The sequence below is a fragment of the Phyllosticta citriasiana genome, assembly GCF_038021145.1.
Source record: "Phyllosticta citriasiana strain CBS 120426 chromosome Unknown IWZ02scaffold_12, whole genome shotgun sequence".
Taxonomy (NCBI): Eukaryota; Fungi; Ascomycota; class Dothideomycetes; order Botryosphaeriales; family Phyllostictaceae; genus Phyllosticta; species Phyllosticta citriasiana.
Window position 1 is genome coordinate 738,672 of NW_027117289.1, and position 16,722 is coordinate 755,393.

General features: G+C 55.3%; 6 protein-coding genes across 6 annotated transcripts; 2 read left to right on the plus strand and 4 right to left on the minus strand.

The window, feature by feature from the left end:
- Positions 1-1,345: 1,345 nt before the first annotated feature.
- IWZ02DRAFT_493088 (membrane-associating domain-containing protein) lies at positions 1,346-2,019 on the plus strand (the record flags this gene model as incomplete). The annotated part of the gene is made up of 3 exons (XM_066769901.1): positions 1,346-1,424; positions 1,486-1,771; positions 1,914-2,019. 3 exons carry the CDS (start codon positions 1,346-1,348, stop codon positions 2,017-2,019), a joined length of 471 nt encoding a protein of 156 aa, XP_066620048.1.
- Positions 2,020-3,994: 1,975 nt separating this feature from the next.
- On the minus strand, positions 3,995-4,512 carry IWZ02DRAFT_383136 (uncharacterized protein; the record flags this gene model as incomplete). The annotated part of the gene is made up of 2 exons (XM_066765259.1): positions 3,995-4,126; positions 4,324-4,512. 2 exons carry the CDS (start codon positions 4,510-4,512, stop codon positions 3,995-3,997), a joined length of 321 nt encoding a protein of 106 aa, XP_066620049.1.
- Positions 4,513-5,795: 1,283 nt separating this feature from the next.
- Positions 5,796-7,562, minus strand: IWZ02DRAFT_59466 (Metallo-dependent phosphatase-like protein). Its single transcript, XM_066770940.1, has 4 exons — positions 7,311-7,562; positions 6,728-7,244; positions 6,073-6,678; positions 5,796-6,021 (listed from the first exon to the last, which is right to left on the minus strand). Exons 1-4 carry the CDS (start codon positions 7,455-7,457, stop codon positions 5,861-5,863), a joined length of 1,431 nt encoding a protein of 476 aa, XP_066620050.1. The 5' UTR covers positions 7,458-7,562; the 3' UTR covers positions 5,796-5,860.
- A 354-nt stretch (positions 7,563-7,916) lies between these two features.
- Positions 7,917-8,428, plus strand: IWZ02DRAFT_493091 (Spt4/RpoE2 zinc finger-domain-containing protein; the record flags this gene model as incomplete). Its single annotated transcript, XM_066769902.1, has 3 exons — positions 7,917-8,198; positions 8,278-8,330; positions 8,389-8,428. 3 exons carry the CDS (start codon positions 7,917-7,919, stop codon positions 8,426-8,428), a joined length of 375 nt encoding a protein of 124 aa, XP_066620051.1.
- Positions 8,429-9,446: 1,018 nt separating this feature from the next.
- Positions 9,447-10,841, minus strand: IWZ02DRAFT_383055 (cytochrome P450 monooxygenase-like protein; the record flags this gene model as incomplete). The annotated part of the gene is made up of 1 exon (XM_066765254.1): positions 9,447-10,841. One exon carries the CDS (start codon positions 10,839-10,841, stop codon positions 9,447-9,449), a length of 1,395 nt encoding a protein of 464 aa, XP_066620052.1.
- Positions 10,842-13,884: 3,043 nt separating this feature from the next.
- IWZ02DRAFT_59902 (aspartic peptidase domain-containing protein) lies at positions 13,885-15,784 on the minus strand. Its single transcript, XM_066770943.1, has 2 exons — positions 15,411-15,784; positions 13,885-15,357 (listed from the first exon to the last, which is right to left on the minus strand). Exons 1-2 carry the CDS (start codon positions 15,486-15,488, stop codon positions 14,002-14,004), a joined length of 1,434 nt encoding a protein of 477 aa, XP_066620053.1. The 5' UTR covers positions 15,489-15,784; the 3' UTR covers positions 13,885-14,001.
- Between the last annotated feature and the right edge of the window lie 938 nt (positions 15,785-16,722).

The following is a 16,722-nucleotide window of genomic DNA, read 5'->3' on the forward strand; positions in this document are numbered from 1 at the left end:
TGGCAGCGTGCGCTGTGAAAATAAAAGCGTCAAGATGGATGGGGCGAGACGGGACCGCCTCGCTGGGCTGGGCTGCAGAGCAAAGAAAGAAAGAATGCGGAGAAGATGGGACGAAACCAGACCAAACGTGCGGGCCGTCGCCAGTGCAGTATGGCATGGTACTGGAAGAAAGGAGCGATTCATGCAGTCGGTCTACCTGTGCAGGTTCATTCCCCGACGAGGCGCGTCGCGCGAGCGAGGGAGATTAAACAGTGCCAATAGGCTCGAGCCCATGACACGGGCGCGCGGCAGGACGGAGTTTTCATTTTTGGGGCGAGTAAGTGAGTGAGTGAGTGAGTGAGTGAGTGAGTGAGTGAGTGAGTGAGTGAGTGAGTGAATGAGTAAAGGGACTGACTGGACTGCGGGGATTGGACCTCTGACGTCCTTGACTGGGGTCGTGTGTTGATCCAATCGCGATGCGCATGCTGTTAGATGACCCCGGATCGGCGGGCGGCAGGCCCGTGGCTGTCGGTGTCGCTATCGGCTGCTTGTGCGAAGTGCTGCTGGTGGTGTCGTTGTTGTTGTTGTTGTCGTCGTCGTCGTCGGCATCGTTGTAGTGGTGGCTGTGGCCGTGTCTAGTATCTGCGATACGAAAGAAAGCGCAGCGCAGCGTAACGCATAGCATAGGCAGCGAGGTTTGAGAGGTGCGGTGGTGATGGGTCTGTCACAGGGCTGGCGCGACGTCACATGTGTCGATTGCGGAACACAAAGAATCTCTCTCTGCCTGTCCTTTCTCTTTGTCTGTCTGTCTGTCTGTCTGCAGAAGCAATCGAGCAGCGCATCTTCTTTTCTTCACCTGCGCCACCACACCACAGCAAAATACAGTACTATCGACATCGATTTTCGCATCGTCGTCGACTTGGCAGGGCCCCGTCTGCCGCTGAGGCACGTACCTATTCGACAGGGAACTGGTTTTTTCGACAAGACGCGATCCTGAGACGCAGCTGGGAACCCCCCCCGTCAGCTTTGAAGAGGGAATAATCCTGTTTTGTGCTGGCAACCACCCACTCGGCCCATCCATTCAACGTGCGAGCTTAATCTTTTGCAACTTTGACTGACAGCGTTTAATCATTTTCCCTCTTCTTTTTTCCCCCTTTCTCTCCTTCTCGACTCTAGTCTATCTCTTCGACGTTGTTACTACACCATCTATCGTCTTCGTGTCTCCCATAGCTTCGACTCTTCGCGCCGGGTGCCAGACTACTTCTTCACACCTTTGACCAAGCTGCCTGTGGCTGCTACCGCGTCACTGTTCTCTGTCTAACCTCTTCTCCTCCTTCCGCCTATCCACCCTCACCTCCCGCCCACCATGGCATTCAACTGGCTGCTGCCTCTGCGCATTGCGCAAGCCATCTTCACCATCATCGTACTAGGCCTGGTATCATTCGGTGCGTAATTCTCTTTCTCCTCCCCTATTCACATCCTCAATTAACACGTCCGCCCTCACAGTATCCAACTGGTGGACAAACCACTGGTTCGCCGACTCGCCCGCCGAAATCAACTTCCTCATCTTCACGTCCGTCTGGACGCTGCTCGCGCTGGGCTACCTGCTCCTCGCGCCATGGAAGTTTCCCGCCGCCGCCCACAAGTATGCCGTCCTCGCCGTCGAGGCCCTGACCATGCTGTTCTGGTTCGCCGGCTTCATTGCCATCGCCGTCTGGCTCGATAACCGCGTTTGCTTTGGCACTGTCTGCGATAGCGCCAGAGCTGCGACTGCGTTTGCGGCGTTTGAGTGGTATGTTCTTCTCTTCTTTCCCCGTCTCGTTTTTGATGTGGTCGTGGTGGTGGATTCGCCATCCATATGCGCTGGAGGCGCCCGGAGAGTTGCCCGTCCGTGAGTCCGACGATTCGCTGACGCGATTTTTTTCTACTTACAGGGCCATTTTCTTCGGCACCGTGACTCTGGCTGCCCTGCACGTCTGGCGCACGCGCTCAACCGCGGAGAAGGGCCCGGCGCCGGAAATGCAGACACAGAATGCGTAATTGGTCTGTCGATTGGAAGCATTTCGCTCTTCTCTTTGGCCCCTTTTCCACTTTGAGAGAAATCTTGGAATCTCTCTCATCTGCTTGTATTACTTCTCCTTCCTCCAGCGGCAGCAATAGAATCTAGTCAGTTGACCAGTCAGTCAATCAGCCTTACTCTCTTCCAATCCTTGCACCCTCTTTCTGAAACAGTCGTGCTGTACCATACATCAGTTCTCGCTTCTCGCGGCGCAAAGGCGGGAGCAGCATACGAGCGAGTCGCGGATATTGCTGCGTTTGGAGCACCAGCGACGGGATTTCGCTGGACGATTTTCCTTCGTTATCCTCCGTCACTCTAACCTTTTCCCCTGTTACTAAGGCAGGACACACCCTTGCCAAATCATTTTCTTCTTCTTCTTCCCAATCTCTTCTACCTCTCGCGAGCCGAGTCCCGCAGGCTGGACTCTGGCTTCTTTGCCTTTCGACCATACGCACGTCTGGAAAATGAGGGTATGGAGAGACTTGGCTGCCAACACTGCTATCGCAACTGCTGCTGCTGCTGCTGCTGCTGCCATTCTCGTCGTCGTCGCTGGTACTGCGATACCCAGTGCATCGATGGATCAATTAATCGGGAAAAAAAAAAAAAAAATTGAAAAGCATGTTTCTGGTCCCGCGCTCCTGCTCCTGCCTTGGTCGTTTGTTTCGACAGAGATGACTGACCACTGATGACGCGCTCTGATGGTGACGACGATGTTCAACAAGTTGTCTCAGCCAAGCGCTGCGTCGAGAGGATGTTCACGTGTAATGACTGCGCTTTCGTTCCTCCCGGTACGTCATGATGGAGCAGGCTGACCCGTATGGCGCGCAGTCGCAGCATTCGACCACTATTTCATCACTTACTGTTTATGAATAATTCCAACATGCATATTCAGCAGCGACATCGGCGCGGCACTTGTGAAGACGAGTGAGTCGTCGGTCACTCCGGTCACCTCACTCACTTTTTGGCCTCCCACATGCGCTTTTCTCTCTCTCTCTCTCTCTCTCTCTTACTGACTCGCCTCACACCGGCCACACCAACAAGCCATTGAGTATAAAACTCCCTCTCTCCATCCAGCCCACCCATGCTAGAGCCACACCACACAACAGAACGCGCGCGGCATAGGTGGTGTGGGGTGGGAGAAGAGTCCTGCAAGAACCCGACTGACTGCTGGCTCTTGGAGCCTTGATTATCAAGTGTACTTCGCTTTTCCTCCTTCCTTCCCTTCCTGCATAAGCAAACATTGAGCGGCAGTATCAGCGAGCGCGATGCTGGTTCTCGGTATCTTTGAACGAGGGTGTCGTGCTGGCCTGCTGTATAATTTCTCCACGTCGAAGTGAAGTGACGCAGCGTTGCGTGGCAGCACCAAAACGAAACGATGAGTTTGACTACCCATCTTTCCAACATGGGCACAACGCAGTCCTTCCTTCCCATTTGCCCTTCCTTTCTCAGGAGCGAGTGAGTCAGACTCCAGCGCCCGCCACAACATCTGACGACCGATCAATCACGCGACGTACGCACTCCCCGGCTTGCAGGCACAAAATGCTTCCCTCTTCTCCTTCTCCCCTTTCACCTCTGTCCGCAACACCCCTCCAGCACCACCAGCACCACCAGCGCCGCGGCATCCATGTCGACAGATGCAGTGGGTGCGGATGAGGTGAGTGGGTGCGTGACGCGGTCAGCTGCTTGCTCCCGCAGCTGCTCGACGAACAACGACAGTGGGCGTGCGGGTATCAGGAGTCACCTGGGGTGTCACAAGGGGGCATGTGTCAACGACATCTCTGCAACCCACAACCGACAAGACCAACACACCGAAAAGAGACAAGTCGTCAAACCAGCGCCACAAAACATTTTTTCACATTGCAGCGCAGCGCAGCCAGCTATTTACATTCTGCGCGGGGCCATGACCTCATGGCGATGATGGATACAAAGATGCAAGCAAGCGGGTCCGACTTGCGTTTACTCGACCTTGACAGGCTTGCTCGTGTCGAGCTCGTGGAAGCGGCGCAGATCCATGTCGCGGTCGAGCAGGGGGATGACGTAGGGGTCGAATGTCTTCCAGTAGGGGTTCTCGAGGTGGTATTTTTGCGACTAAGGTACAACATCCCATACTCTGTCAGCCACCACCGCAAACTTAGGTTTTTCTCCGTCTCGAACCGCAACACGACACAAAACAAGGCACGGAAAAGGCAAAAGTGAAAACGGAGAACGGGGAAAGTGGAAAAGGGAAGGGATGACGGGGGAGGGGAGGGGAGAAGAAAGAGAAGGAGAAAGAGAAAGAAACATACGCTCTCATGCTCATATCTCTCGACGATGCACCACGCGCGCGGGTCCTTGTGGTCCTGCATGACGTGCCAGCCAATCGTCTCGCGGTCCTTGGAGTAGACTTGCGACGCCTCGATCAGCTTGTTGCGCAGCTTCTCCTCGACCTCCTTGCCCTCCTTGGCGTACAGGTGCACCACGATTGTGTAGACCATTTTTGCTTCTTCTGGAAAGAAGGGGTGTATGTTTGGGGGTGGGGTTGGTTGGAGGAGGCAGAGAAGAGGAGGTCGGTTCCGGATGCTGTTGGTTTGCCTGATGTCAGTCTAGTACTCAATTCGGTTCGTGGAAGGGAATATGGAGAGAGAGAAGAACAACCGCCGCGCCACGGTACGCCGCTAGACCACCATGGAGGATGCGTCGTGATGTGGCACCACCACCTCTTGCGGCCACGCAGCAGCAGCAGCAGCAGCACAACAGAGCCATCAACGGCATCGTAGCGTGGTGTAGGTAGTGAGGCTCTCTCAGAACCCAGCAACACCTCCACAAAGCGCAAACAAAACACCACATACCTTGGCAAGTCCAAAAGCGACAATGGTACGGAGGAGAGAGGGAGCCAACGAGCCCAACTTAAATGCCCCTCTGCCCGTCCGTCCGTCCGTCCGTCCGTCCGTCCGTCCGTCCCCGCGGCCCGCAAGCTCAGTTTGACGTCGACCCACTCGACGCTGCCTCCAGTCAGTCTCCAGTGTCGACTGGACGGGACCCGCCTGAGGTGACGTCGGTTGAGCGCCGCAAAAGGTTGAGGGCCTACCTAGGACGGGATATGTCATGGCCGGCACCTGGTAGAGATGTGCATGGGCGAGGCGGCCACGAGCGGATTTGCAAGCGTAGAGAGGGCGAGTGTCGCCGCGGTGGTCCCGGCGCCTTGGCGCAAACAGGCCCGACGAGAGTGGACTGCGGACCTCTCGCGACCTCGTCTGGTCATTAATCTTGCTGAACCTTTTGAACGACGACGACGACGACGACGACGACGACGACGTGATGGCAATTGAAACTTGCGGACTCGTCTGGTTTCATTCCCCATCATGCGCTCTGATTCTGCACCGTGAACTACAGCTTGACCAAAGTCTTTGGTTTCTCCTTGTCCCTCTACGAAGATTCTCCCCAACATCTTGCTCTCTCGTGGTCGTGCAATCTCTGTATAATACAAAAGCGGCCACGGTACTCGTGAAAACCTGGACCCTTCAAATGCCCAACGTACACATCCGCGCTTCACGCATTGGAAGCCTCCGTCATCCTAACAGTGATGCTGCTGCTGCCGCCGCCGCCGCCGCCGTCGCTGAGCTTGGCTTGCCCGCACGCTATGCAAATGAATTGCTTCAACGTATTCGCAAAGAAAAACACATCACAACGCCGCCTGGAGTTTGCCAAAGATGAACCCCGGAATCGAGCAAAGAAATGGTCAGGATTGGGCGGTATCTCTCAAGTTTGGTCATGGGCCATCATCGCTCGAACACGACCATGGAATGGGAGCGTCATCTCTTTCGTGCCAGTCGTTCTATCCTTTTACATCATCGACATGAGCGGGTTTCCGGCGTAGGCCATGGGCTTGATTGGAGGATGCGGTACTGCGTCAAACACGGTAAAGTCGAGCTTATAGTCGGGACCAATGTCGATGTAGGCGCCCTTGTTCTCGGTGCTGTCACAGTACTTGGGTGCCGAAAAGACTGTAGCCCATGGTTAGTACAATTTGAAATCCCCAGAGCGTGGAGACTTACCCGTGATACATCTGCCGTCGTGCTCCACTTCGTAACCATTCATCCTGACCTCGTGACTCCTGATGACGGTGTCGAGCTTGTTTCTCTCACAGAATCTCTTGGTGACGTCAGGGCCAAATTGCAGGCCAACTCCACGTTTGCTGGGACCGCGGCCAGGCAGGGGTTGCGGGTCGGTCCAAAGCATCTCCATCATCAGACCGCTTTGGCCTGGCTGTCTTTGCTTGTGGCGGTTCAACTTTCTCACGTCGTCCAAGCTAATATCGTCGTTGGAGAAAAGACCGCCGTGCAGAACAAAGTGCTTCTTGCCAATAAGCGTAGCAAGAGGCAGTGCGGAGAAGGATTCGGAAAAGACCTTGAAGACGCGCTCGGTGTACTTGGCCCGGCACTCGCCTTCGAAACCATACATGCGGTTCATGTCGTCTGTTTCGTGGTTTCCGCGGTTCAGGAAGAATGACTTTGGATACAGCCACTTGTAAGAGTACAGGAGCAGGGCAACTTCGGTCGACCACGAGCCCCGATCGACAAAGTCGCCGTTGAAGAGGAATGCGTGTTTTTCTGAGGGAGAGCCTGCGAGGCGGAAGATTTCGAGAAGATCAAAGAATTGGCCTGGTTTGCAATTAGCCGGCAGCTGGTACAATCTCCCATGGTATCTCACCATGCGTATCACCGCAGACGGTAATCTTGGTGCCCTCGGGCACATCGTACTCCACCATGGTCGGTTCGTTGTACACCAGCTCCTTGACGGCGAGGATGATTTGGTAGACGTATTTTTTGTGAATCTTTTTCCCGTCCTTGAATCTTTGAATCATGTCGTCAATGAATTCCTCGGTCATTTCGTTGCCCAACGGCGCGCCGTCGTAGCTGTCATCGACGGCCATGTTGTCCAGGTCCAAGCCCTCGGCCGCCGACGGCGCATCCTCCACTTCAATGGCCTTGAGAAAGGCATCGCGCTTGACAATCTTTTCGCACTCGGCGTGTTGCAGCTTTGCATTCTTGTCCGAAGGGTTCTTCTTGACGACGATTTTCCAATCACGCAATGCGTCGCTGTGGTGGAGAATGGCCGTGTTGGCAACAGCTCGCCGGTAGTAAGCCTTGACATTGTTGGGGTCGAGTTCAATTGCTCTTGTGGCATCGGCGATTGCAAGCCCGTACGACTCGAGCTTGATATTGGCCTATTCAGGTAAGGATGTTAGCGATGCGCTGTCGCGTGCGCAGAGACGTTGGGCGAAGTTGCCTACCTGCGCACGATTGGTGTAGAACGAAGGCTCCTTGTCATGAAGCTCAATGGCTTTTGAGTAAAAGTCGACAGCAGCTGGCCAGTTGCGCTCTTTGAAGGCCTTGTTGCCCTGCTCCTTGAGAGCTACGGCGTCGTCGACGTTGCCCATGCTTGGCTATCTCGAGTCCCGAAGTGGTGACGCACGCGCCTGTAGGCGGATCTGCGGGTGGTCGAAAGCCACAAAAAGCAACGAGAGGGGGAGAGAGCGCAAGAAGATGCGCAAAGGTCGGGGGAGAGGCGCGAGGATTGAGTTGATGGCGGAAGACAGGGAATCGGGCGTGTGTGATTTGGCAGCGAAGAATCGCCTCGAAGAAAGCTCATGGGGTTCCATTCCAGAAAAGCGAGTCGCGCATTGCTTGGTTCGCTGGTTGGTCGGCGTCGGAGCCGCACTCGCCGCCCGCCTGCACCCGTGCGCAAGCTCCCACTCCACTGTTCTCTTTCTTCCCTCTCGACGACACACAAGCCATCCATTCTTCTACCCGCAATCCACACGCCACCTTGTCTTCGCCCCAAATCGCCTCTTACCGATCCTCCCCACGCCCGAAACCTCCCAAAGCTGCCCGCAAATATGACGTCTAAGTCGTACATTCCACCAAACCACATGAAGAACCTGCGCGCCTGCATGGTCTGCGCATACTTGACGACGGGAAGCAACTTTCGGCGGCACGGCTGTCCCAACTGCGAATTTCTAGAAATGCAAGGCGCCGACGAGGCTCATGTAAATGACTGCACCAGCGCTGTCTACGAAGGCGTCATCTTCCTTCAGAACCCGGCCGACAGCTGGGTCGCAAAGTGGCAGCGGCTGGATGGCTACGTTCCAGGCACATATGCGGTCAAGGTCTCGGGAATCGTGAGTGATGAAGCGGCATGGCGGCAGCTGGAGGAAGTCATGGTTTGTAGTTTCGCTGACGGTTCGCTTTTCGATACAGCTTGGTGAAGAGCAGCTCGCGGCGTGCGAGGCGGCCGGCGTGAGATACATCCCGTAAGTTGCCGCGCATCTGAAGGCATTGTCGCATTGGCGCTTGCTAACAAGCCAAAAGGCGCGATGGCAGCGAGCAAGAAGAGTTGGGTGAAGAGTAGCAGCCACGTCGATCGGTTGCAGAACCTTTTGTTATTGCATTTGAGCGATTGGCGTTGAAACGGCGGGCGGACCGGGCATTGGCGTTTGGAAAACGACACACACTTCAGCTCGGGCGGTCTTGGGCATCAAATGAGGCTTGCACAGCGACTAGACCTCGGACTGCGCCACTGCGGCTTCAGTCAATTTCACGCGCGCCAATGACTAATGAAGAAATTCGATATGCGAGCGTGGCGAGCTCGTGTACAGTACAGAGCCCCCGGAGACGCGATCCACAGGGGCAGAAGAAAACCAAGGCTAAGAAGTATTGAAGGTAGCCAAGCTGGGGTGCGCGGAAAGTCCGAGCGAACCATGCAACGCCATCCGAAGCAAGCATCAACGACGGCATCTTGCTCCTGGGACTTCCGTGCCAAGCTTCGTTCGCCTCCAACCTTATACTGATGTGGCTTCCGTATTCCAACCAAGATCCGTATTCTTTTTTCAACCACGACCCACTGGCGTCGCCTCGACATGGGCTCCCAACATCACTCATCCCCGCTGTAGCTTTCCTTATCTGTCGGCCTACGGACTGCACCAATATCTCACCCTGCTCTCCGAGCACAAAGGCACCAATCTTATGCTATGAGCCCCCAACTCCTCGTTCAATAACACCGAGGCCTTTGCAGTTGTCGTTGCGCGCGTCATCTGTGACATTGCCAAATGATTCAGGCTCTTGATTCATGGATTTCCCCTGTTACCCTACAGATCGTCTCGTGACGGGCAGTAATCCTCGGCTGAGTGTCAGCCGCAGCCTTCCGTCGCTGAAAACATCGTAAGGGCTCACAATACATTTTGATGTTGCGTTCAGGATTACGAGAAGGTGTATTGTTGAACTAGAAACTTCAATGTAAGTCGGAATCGACCAGTTGATGCAATGCAAGAAATCGATCAAGCACCCCTGATTTTCATGTCTTTGGACCCACACCAACACTAACATTTCACAGTGGCGTCTTCTCCCGTCGTCCCTCACCTGTCGACTCATCAAGACCTACGAGGCGTGAGAATGAGGAAGCATTCATCATATCGCGACCGGAATCCATTAGCCTCAAACGGCGTCATCGACTCCGGAGTCGTCTCAGGAGCCACCGAGATCTTGAATTCGCGGAAAATAGCAGCAAGAATCAGGCGCATCTGATAGTACGCCATATTACCACCTGGGCAGCGCCTGGCACCGACGCCAAACGGAGCAGTGTATCGCCGCCGTTCGGCCAGCTTCTCCTCGTCTAGCCAACGCGTCGGGTCAAAGACATCGTAGTTCGGGAAGAGGTCGGGGCGCTGGCGGCTCATGGAAAGAGACTGCGTGGTTACGACTGTGCCTTCGGGGATGTAGTAGCCGAGGATATCAACGCCGCCCTTGGGCACGACACGACTGCCCGTCAAAGCGACGGGAGGGCGGAAGCGCAGGCCCTCGCTGATGCAGGCGGCGAGCAGCTTCAGGCCATCGAGGTTGTCATTGGCATCGGGATGTGAGTCGATTTCTCGGAACACGGCTTCTTGCAAACTGGTGTTCTTGGCCAGCTCGTACAAGATGAACGCGAGCGCGGACGATGTGGTCTCAGTCGCCGCCAAAATCTGGCCAGCCATTTCGGCGCTAATTTCGTCGTGTGTCCATTTGACGCCCTTCTCTTGCTTCTCCATCAACAACTGGTAGACGGTCGGCACGTCGTCGCGGTCCGAGGGGTCGGCCTTTTCTGCCTCGCTGGAGACGTGCTCGCCCAGCTTGAATAGCTTGTCGCTCGACTGGATGCGGAATCGGGCGTGGCTGAAGGGGCTCACCTTGAGCCATTCGAAGAGCCAGCTCGGCAGGCAGAGACGCCACACGACGAGGAAGTTGTACTCGCCGACGATGTGTGGGAAGTCGCCGGGCTCGATCTTGGCCTGCGATCCGGCCATGACGACTTGCGAGTTGAGCAGAGTGGCGATGCGGAGATGACGCACGATGTCCTCAGACTTGGTGCCCTTCGACGCGCCGAGATCGCGGACCATTTTATTGATGTTGTCTTCGAAGATGGGCCGCCAGTACTTGAGCGCTTTGGTCGTGGTGGCGTTCATGACCGGCCTGCGCCGTTCGCGCGCAATGCCATTCTGCGAGTACGTGACAGTCCAGTCATGGCCTCCTATGCGCAGCGCTCTGATGGCTCGGGGAGCAGTGTCGAGGTCCTGCCTGGTGAAGATGGCCTGCAGAGATGGCGAGCCGTTGACAAGGACCATGTTGGGACTGATGCGCACGACAGGACCATACTCTCTGAGGAGGTCGTCGGCCCTGAAGGACAACCTGCCATGCCATCTTTGCCAGCGGATCCAAATGGAGCTTGCGGCAGGGAACCACGGGCCAGGCACTTTTCTGAGGACGTGGATCTTGGTTGAATAGACCATGCGACCTATCTCAAACAGGATGAAAGAGGTAAGGCATGCCAACAGAATGTGAAGCGAGCTGAAGCCCGATGATGTGACGAGAGTCTCGAGCATGATGTGGTGGTTAGTGGTTGAGACTAAAGGATTTTGGTGGATCAAAAAGGAGGGAGTATTTGTAAGAATTCCGGACACGAGACCTCTCTTGAGAAATTAAATCCTCCTTCGGCGGCCGCGGGTAGTCAAGGAAACTCTTCCTTGTACCCAGACACCATGTGCGTAGCACTTCGCGTTGACGAGGGGAGCGAGGTCGCGATTGTGATGAACGCGAATCATATCATCCCAAAGTGTTCCCGCGATTTCGGTTTTGAGTTCACCATCAAGTGCTACTGGGAACATAAATGCACAGTGTCGTCAGACAGATGTGTCGATCGCCTTTTCCGGAGCCACACCATCTTACCAGGATGGCAAACTTCATCGTCTATGTGATGGCATGGCTGGCCAGGTCACACAGCCTTTGAATTTCTTCCTTCCAATCGCGAAGCACCTACCACTCCAGCCCCCGTATATTTCTACTACGGGTATCCAATAATCAGGCGCGAGAGGGCGACTGCAACTTGGTTAGAGTTTTGCGTCGATGGTGGGTAGGGAGTTGTTGACTGGTAACGGGGAGAGCTGATGCCGAAGCTGAGATTCAGCTGAGGTAAGGGTATCTAGTTCGCCCCCCGTCTAGTCAGTCATCACCTCTGCTATACGGATACGTGTGATAAAACCGAGTGCGAGACGCCACCGTAAACAAAAGCCTCTCGTCCACCTATTTCTCAGTCATCACCTCTCTGCTTTCGAGTGCGTAAGCGCCGAGGGTAGCTTCACTAAGAAAAACCTATCTAAAGAGTTTAGGTTTTCCTAGATCACATGGATGCTTTTAAGCGTGTGTGGCTAATCTAAAGTAGTATATAGATTAAGTAGAGCACGGATGGAGCATAAAAGTGCGTATAAGAAGCGGACTAGCTTGCTGTTCACCTAGACCAGCCAGAGCACAACGTCGCTTTAAGGAAATTTCCGGCAATCGCCGGAAGAGGAATGAAGCGACCCAGGTGTCTTCTCAGGCACACTCTTGGAAATTCCGAGCTTGCTTCTACTTCACATTTCAGCACGGCAGGTACTTCCTCCACCATGATTGGTTGACCACCTGTCCCCCGTTCGCTCTATGAATTTCCTTCCAACGGCCGGCTCACTGCATCGGGTTAGTTCTCCTGGTGACATGAATAACGACCTCACACCCACCTCTGGCGCCGCTTTCAATCTCACCCAGTCTACCAATTAAACCTTTCCGTCCGACTTAAAGGCATCTGCTACTACTTTCACTGGCAGCCAACCATTGACCAACCACTCTGAACGCATAGATCAGGCAACCAATAACACAAACAATTCTGATCCAATCATCCAATCATCCACTTCTTCCCCCCCCCCAGGAAATGCATAAATCCAGCGCGCGCATCCGTTGCGCACGCACGCACAGCATACGCTTCTCGCTCGCTAATGCAGGTCCACGCCGCTCACCCTTATACCATACATCCACTATATAACTCCACCTCCCCATCTTGTTCTCAAACGGGAGTAATTGACGAGGAAAAAGACACAGAAGGAACCGACCCAGATCACTCGATCATTGCTAGGTATGTGTGTACTCTGCCGGGCCGGGCCTGCCCTCTGCTCCATCGCGCCACTTCGCGCCGCAACGCACGCGCTTGAGATCCTGGGAGTTGCCGGGTTGCGCGCGGTGGATCTGGGAGAGTAAGGAAGAGACGCAGACAGGTGGGTAGGTATTGTTGTGACAGAAAGTCGCACCGCTGTACTTGGAAGTAAGCAGTTCTCTTACCCAGCCAGCCAGCCAGCCAGCCAGCCAGCCAGCCAATAAACCAACTGGTCAAAGAGAGGTAGATTCAACAGGAGTCAGTCGGTCAGTCAGTCAGTCAGGCCCCAAACAGGCCTGCTCGCCGCTCGTCGTGAGATCAGACGGAGAGGTATGCCAAGCCAGCCGCCCGGCCTGGCCCGTTGGTCACTTACCTAGGTATGCGGACGTGGCTGTGCCGAGCGAAAGACTTGGTCGCGCTCCGTGCGATGTGTGACTACATACCTAGGTTGATCTTGGTGTTAGACGGGATATCACGGTCAGCCTCGCTCGGTGCTTTGTGCGCAGGCGGGTGGGTGGTGATGGTGGTGATGGTGGTGGTGGTGGTGGTGGTGTTGGGAATCACGAGTGACTGCTTGTTGTGGTGTGCAAGCGAGCAAAAGACAGGCAAGAGAGGAATTAAGAGCGAGAGAAAGAACAACGCCGGAGAAGAGTGAGGGAGTGGATTATTGGTCGATCCTCTGTCCGCAAAGCGAGGTCGATGACGCCAGTGGTGGAGGCTGAGGTGAGCCGAGCTGCCCGGCCGGCTTTGTCCATCTCCGTCATGTCGCAGGTCGTGTCGATCAATCGGCCAATTGGTTAGCCCGTCACATCGCGGCCAATTCCATTCGCATGAAGCACTTTTCTCTCTAGAGAAGATGAGGTAGAGAATAGGGTGTGTAAAACCACTCGTGTGGATGCATCATTTCTTTCTATCTGCATGCATCTACATCTCTTTCTTGGCCCTGCATGCAAGCTACATGGACCGATATATGCCGCCGGCGCCGCTCATGCCAAATGCCAATGCTAATGCCAATGCTGTATGCTACTATGCTGATGCTGTACAAAACATCCCATCTCGTGTCCGTCTCTTCCTTTACACACTACGTACGCAAAATAAGAGCAATTAGGAAGAACGATTGTACAATGGGATGGACGATGGTATGAGCAGGTGAAATGTGAAGAAGAAGGAGGCGAGAGAAGGAAACAAAAAAGTCCACCTTTTGTTTGCTGCTTGCTTGCTTGTCTTGCTCGCTTACTCGCTGGCTCATCCATGAATACAAATGCAGTAAAAGTCGTCTCATCTCGTCATGTAGGGGTAGGAAGGGGATATGTACAAGTAAAAATGCAAACGCGCTCAGGGGAAGGTTACAAGAGAACAGGGGCCAAGTCAACGCCAGTCATGCCGCATCATGTGCACGCTAGACAGGAAGCCGTGCAAAGAAAACGCTTCAAATCATGAAATGCCAGAGGCAGGGGAAACCTTTTCGACGGCTTTTTTCGGCTTTTTTACAGGGCAAACAGCAGGCCCGCGCCCGCCGCCGCGGCCAGAGCTGCCTTGGGCATCGCCGTGATCTGAGGGCCGGCAGCACCACCCGTGACCTCGACGCCGCCGTTGCGCGCGCCGCCAGTACCGCCAGCCAGCGTGCTAACTGCGTTGGCGACACCCGTCGCATCAGGGACGGCCGCTGTGCCGGTCGTGATTTCGAGAATGTTGGACGACGTGGCGTTGAAGTTTGTCTGGGCGAGGCTGATTTCGTTGTTGGCCAAGTCGTAGACGACGTAGGCCGAGCGCAGGAACGTGTCGCCGAGGACGCACGACGAGTCGCCGGCCGGCGCGATACCCAGGATGCAGATGGGCTGGTTGTTACTGTAGCCGGCGGTGATGACGAGCTCGCTCATCGACACACTGATGGTCGGCGAGGAGAAGGTGAAGTCGAGCGTCTCGGAGCTGTAGCTTTGGTCGCAGTTGATAAAGGCGACGCCCTCAGATGAGTCGTACTGCGCACCCGTCTTGTCGTAAATGTCGGAAACTATCGAGTCCGGGAGGTAGACAAGGGAGCTGCCGCTGTCCAGCAGTACGGAAACAGCGCCGTCGCCGCTGTTGGTGCTGAAGAAGGAGCCGTTCTTACCGTTGTAGCCGACTCCAGTCAATGCAATGGTGAACTCTTGGTACAAGCCGTATTCCTTGAGGATGGGCAGCGTCGCCAACGTGCCGTGGTACTTTTCCGAGTCCACGCCACCAAAGAGAATGTTTCCTGTGCTGGCATCCAGGTCATTGAGCCACAAGCTGTACGCGTTGGACTGGATGATGCCCTTGTTGACGAGAAGCTGGGGCAGGTTTGGATACGAATCGAGGCCCGCGCGATTGACGGCGGCCTCGTTGATCACGTATCCGATCCCCAAAACTCCTTGCGACGAAGTCGAGGTGTAGCCGATGCCGAATTGTAATTCGGTGAGGCTTGTACCGGCAAAGGTAAAGGTATCCTTGGCGTAGTCTCCGGCGGCTCCAGATCCGTCCACGTAGGAAATGTTGAACTTGCTATTAACAAACTCATAGGTCGACGAGTCGTTCGCCGAATAGGTTCCTGCCGATTTGCAAGGGCTTTCTCTTGACGTGCAGTAGCTCGAGGTTGCCGAATTCACCCACAAATCACTTGAGCCAGTGTCGATGTGAAGTCGCACTGCTTGACCAGGGGTTCCAAGACTTGCGTTGGCGTAGTAGAGAGTTTCCTCATTGTCCAGAGTAGCTTGGAGGGTTGTCGACCTCTTTGTCCTCCGATCTCTACGCGCCAGGTCGCGCTTGACTACGTTTTGGATATCATCTCTGCGCTGAATCTCAGTTTGAAGGACGCGAGGTGCGCCCTAGGAATTTTGTTAGATGCAAGTGAGATGGGCGATTGTCTGCTGCGACTGACCTCTCGCTTGGCCAATTGCAGGGCTTCGGCTACGGAAAGCAGGCTTGCGGCCAGCGCCAGTGCGGTAGTGGGCCTCATGTCTCGGCGAGTTTGGCGGACAAGAGAGCAAACAGGTGGATGATGAAGGTAGGAAACGGATCTCGTTGGATGATATAGAATCTCAGGGAATAAGGGCAATGCGCGGCAGATGGGCCGAGAGCTAAAGCCCAGGCAAAGAGTGGACAAGGGATTAATATGAGCACCGGGGCGAGTGCGTACGACGTGCGATGATGACGACGACTATTGAGGACGGCGTGGCGGTGGCCGGGCAGCCGCGACTCCACTCACTCAGCTCACGCGGTTGGTGCTGCGGACAAAGAGCGATTTGAAGGATTCAACAGAAGAGAGGAGAGGAAGGATGGCGTAGGATGAGTAAAGTGCGAGGCAGGGCAGCAGTTATTCTAGGCAGAGGACACGCGCCAGACATGGCGTCAAGCAAACGTCGGTGGCCGGGGCGCCGTTTGATGTCGCCACATTGACGCGGACCAAGACGGTCGTGGGGGTGATGTATGGCTTTGGAGACCATGGCTGTGAGGAGTCTGTCTGCAGTGGCGCCAGGGCGCGCCAGGTTGGTTGGATCCAAATGACAACCCCTAACGACAAGAGAGACCAGAGGCGTAAGCGCTTCGGCCATGGCGTTTGCAAGCCGAGTGGTCATCAGCAGCCAAGCAGCGTCGCGAATGATGGCGATAGCGAGAGAAAAGTCCGGGAGGGACAGCCGACTGGGCACGGCACGCGGCCCCGTCGTTGCCGGGCGTATGCTGGGGCGGAGCCGGTTGTTCTGCATGCTTCTGCTTCTGCTTCTGCTTCTGCTTCTGCTTCTGCTTCTGCTGGGGCGAGGGCTTTGGTTGCGAAGGCGGTCTGGTCTGGTCTGGTCTGGTCTTGTCTTGTCTGGTCGTGGGGCGCCAAGCTGAAACTGGACCGTTACCGTTAGCATGGCTGTGACGCGTAAGGCTGCTGTGGCGCTGCTGTCGTCGGTCTTCCGTGCGCCTGTCCACCGTCGGTCGTGCTCGGGCGAAGGAGTGTCCAGTGGGGGTCATGGTGTCGACTGATGGCATCCTCTGTCGTCATGTCATGGTTGTTGCTGTGGTGTTGCGGCGCTGCGGGCAGGGCAGAAACAAGGTTAGAGTTGCGGCTTTTCCGCTTTCCGAATGGCAGCCCAACGAGCGTGTTGAGCTTGGGAACGCCTTTCCGTCCTCTCCCGGAGCGGAGCCGGCTTGGGTTCAACTTGGTTGCGACGGGAAAAATTGCCCCACGTGACTGCGGCGCGTCT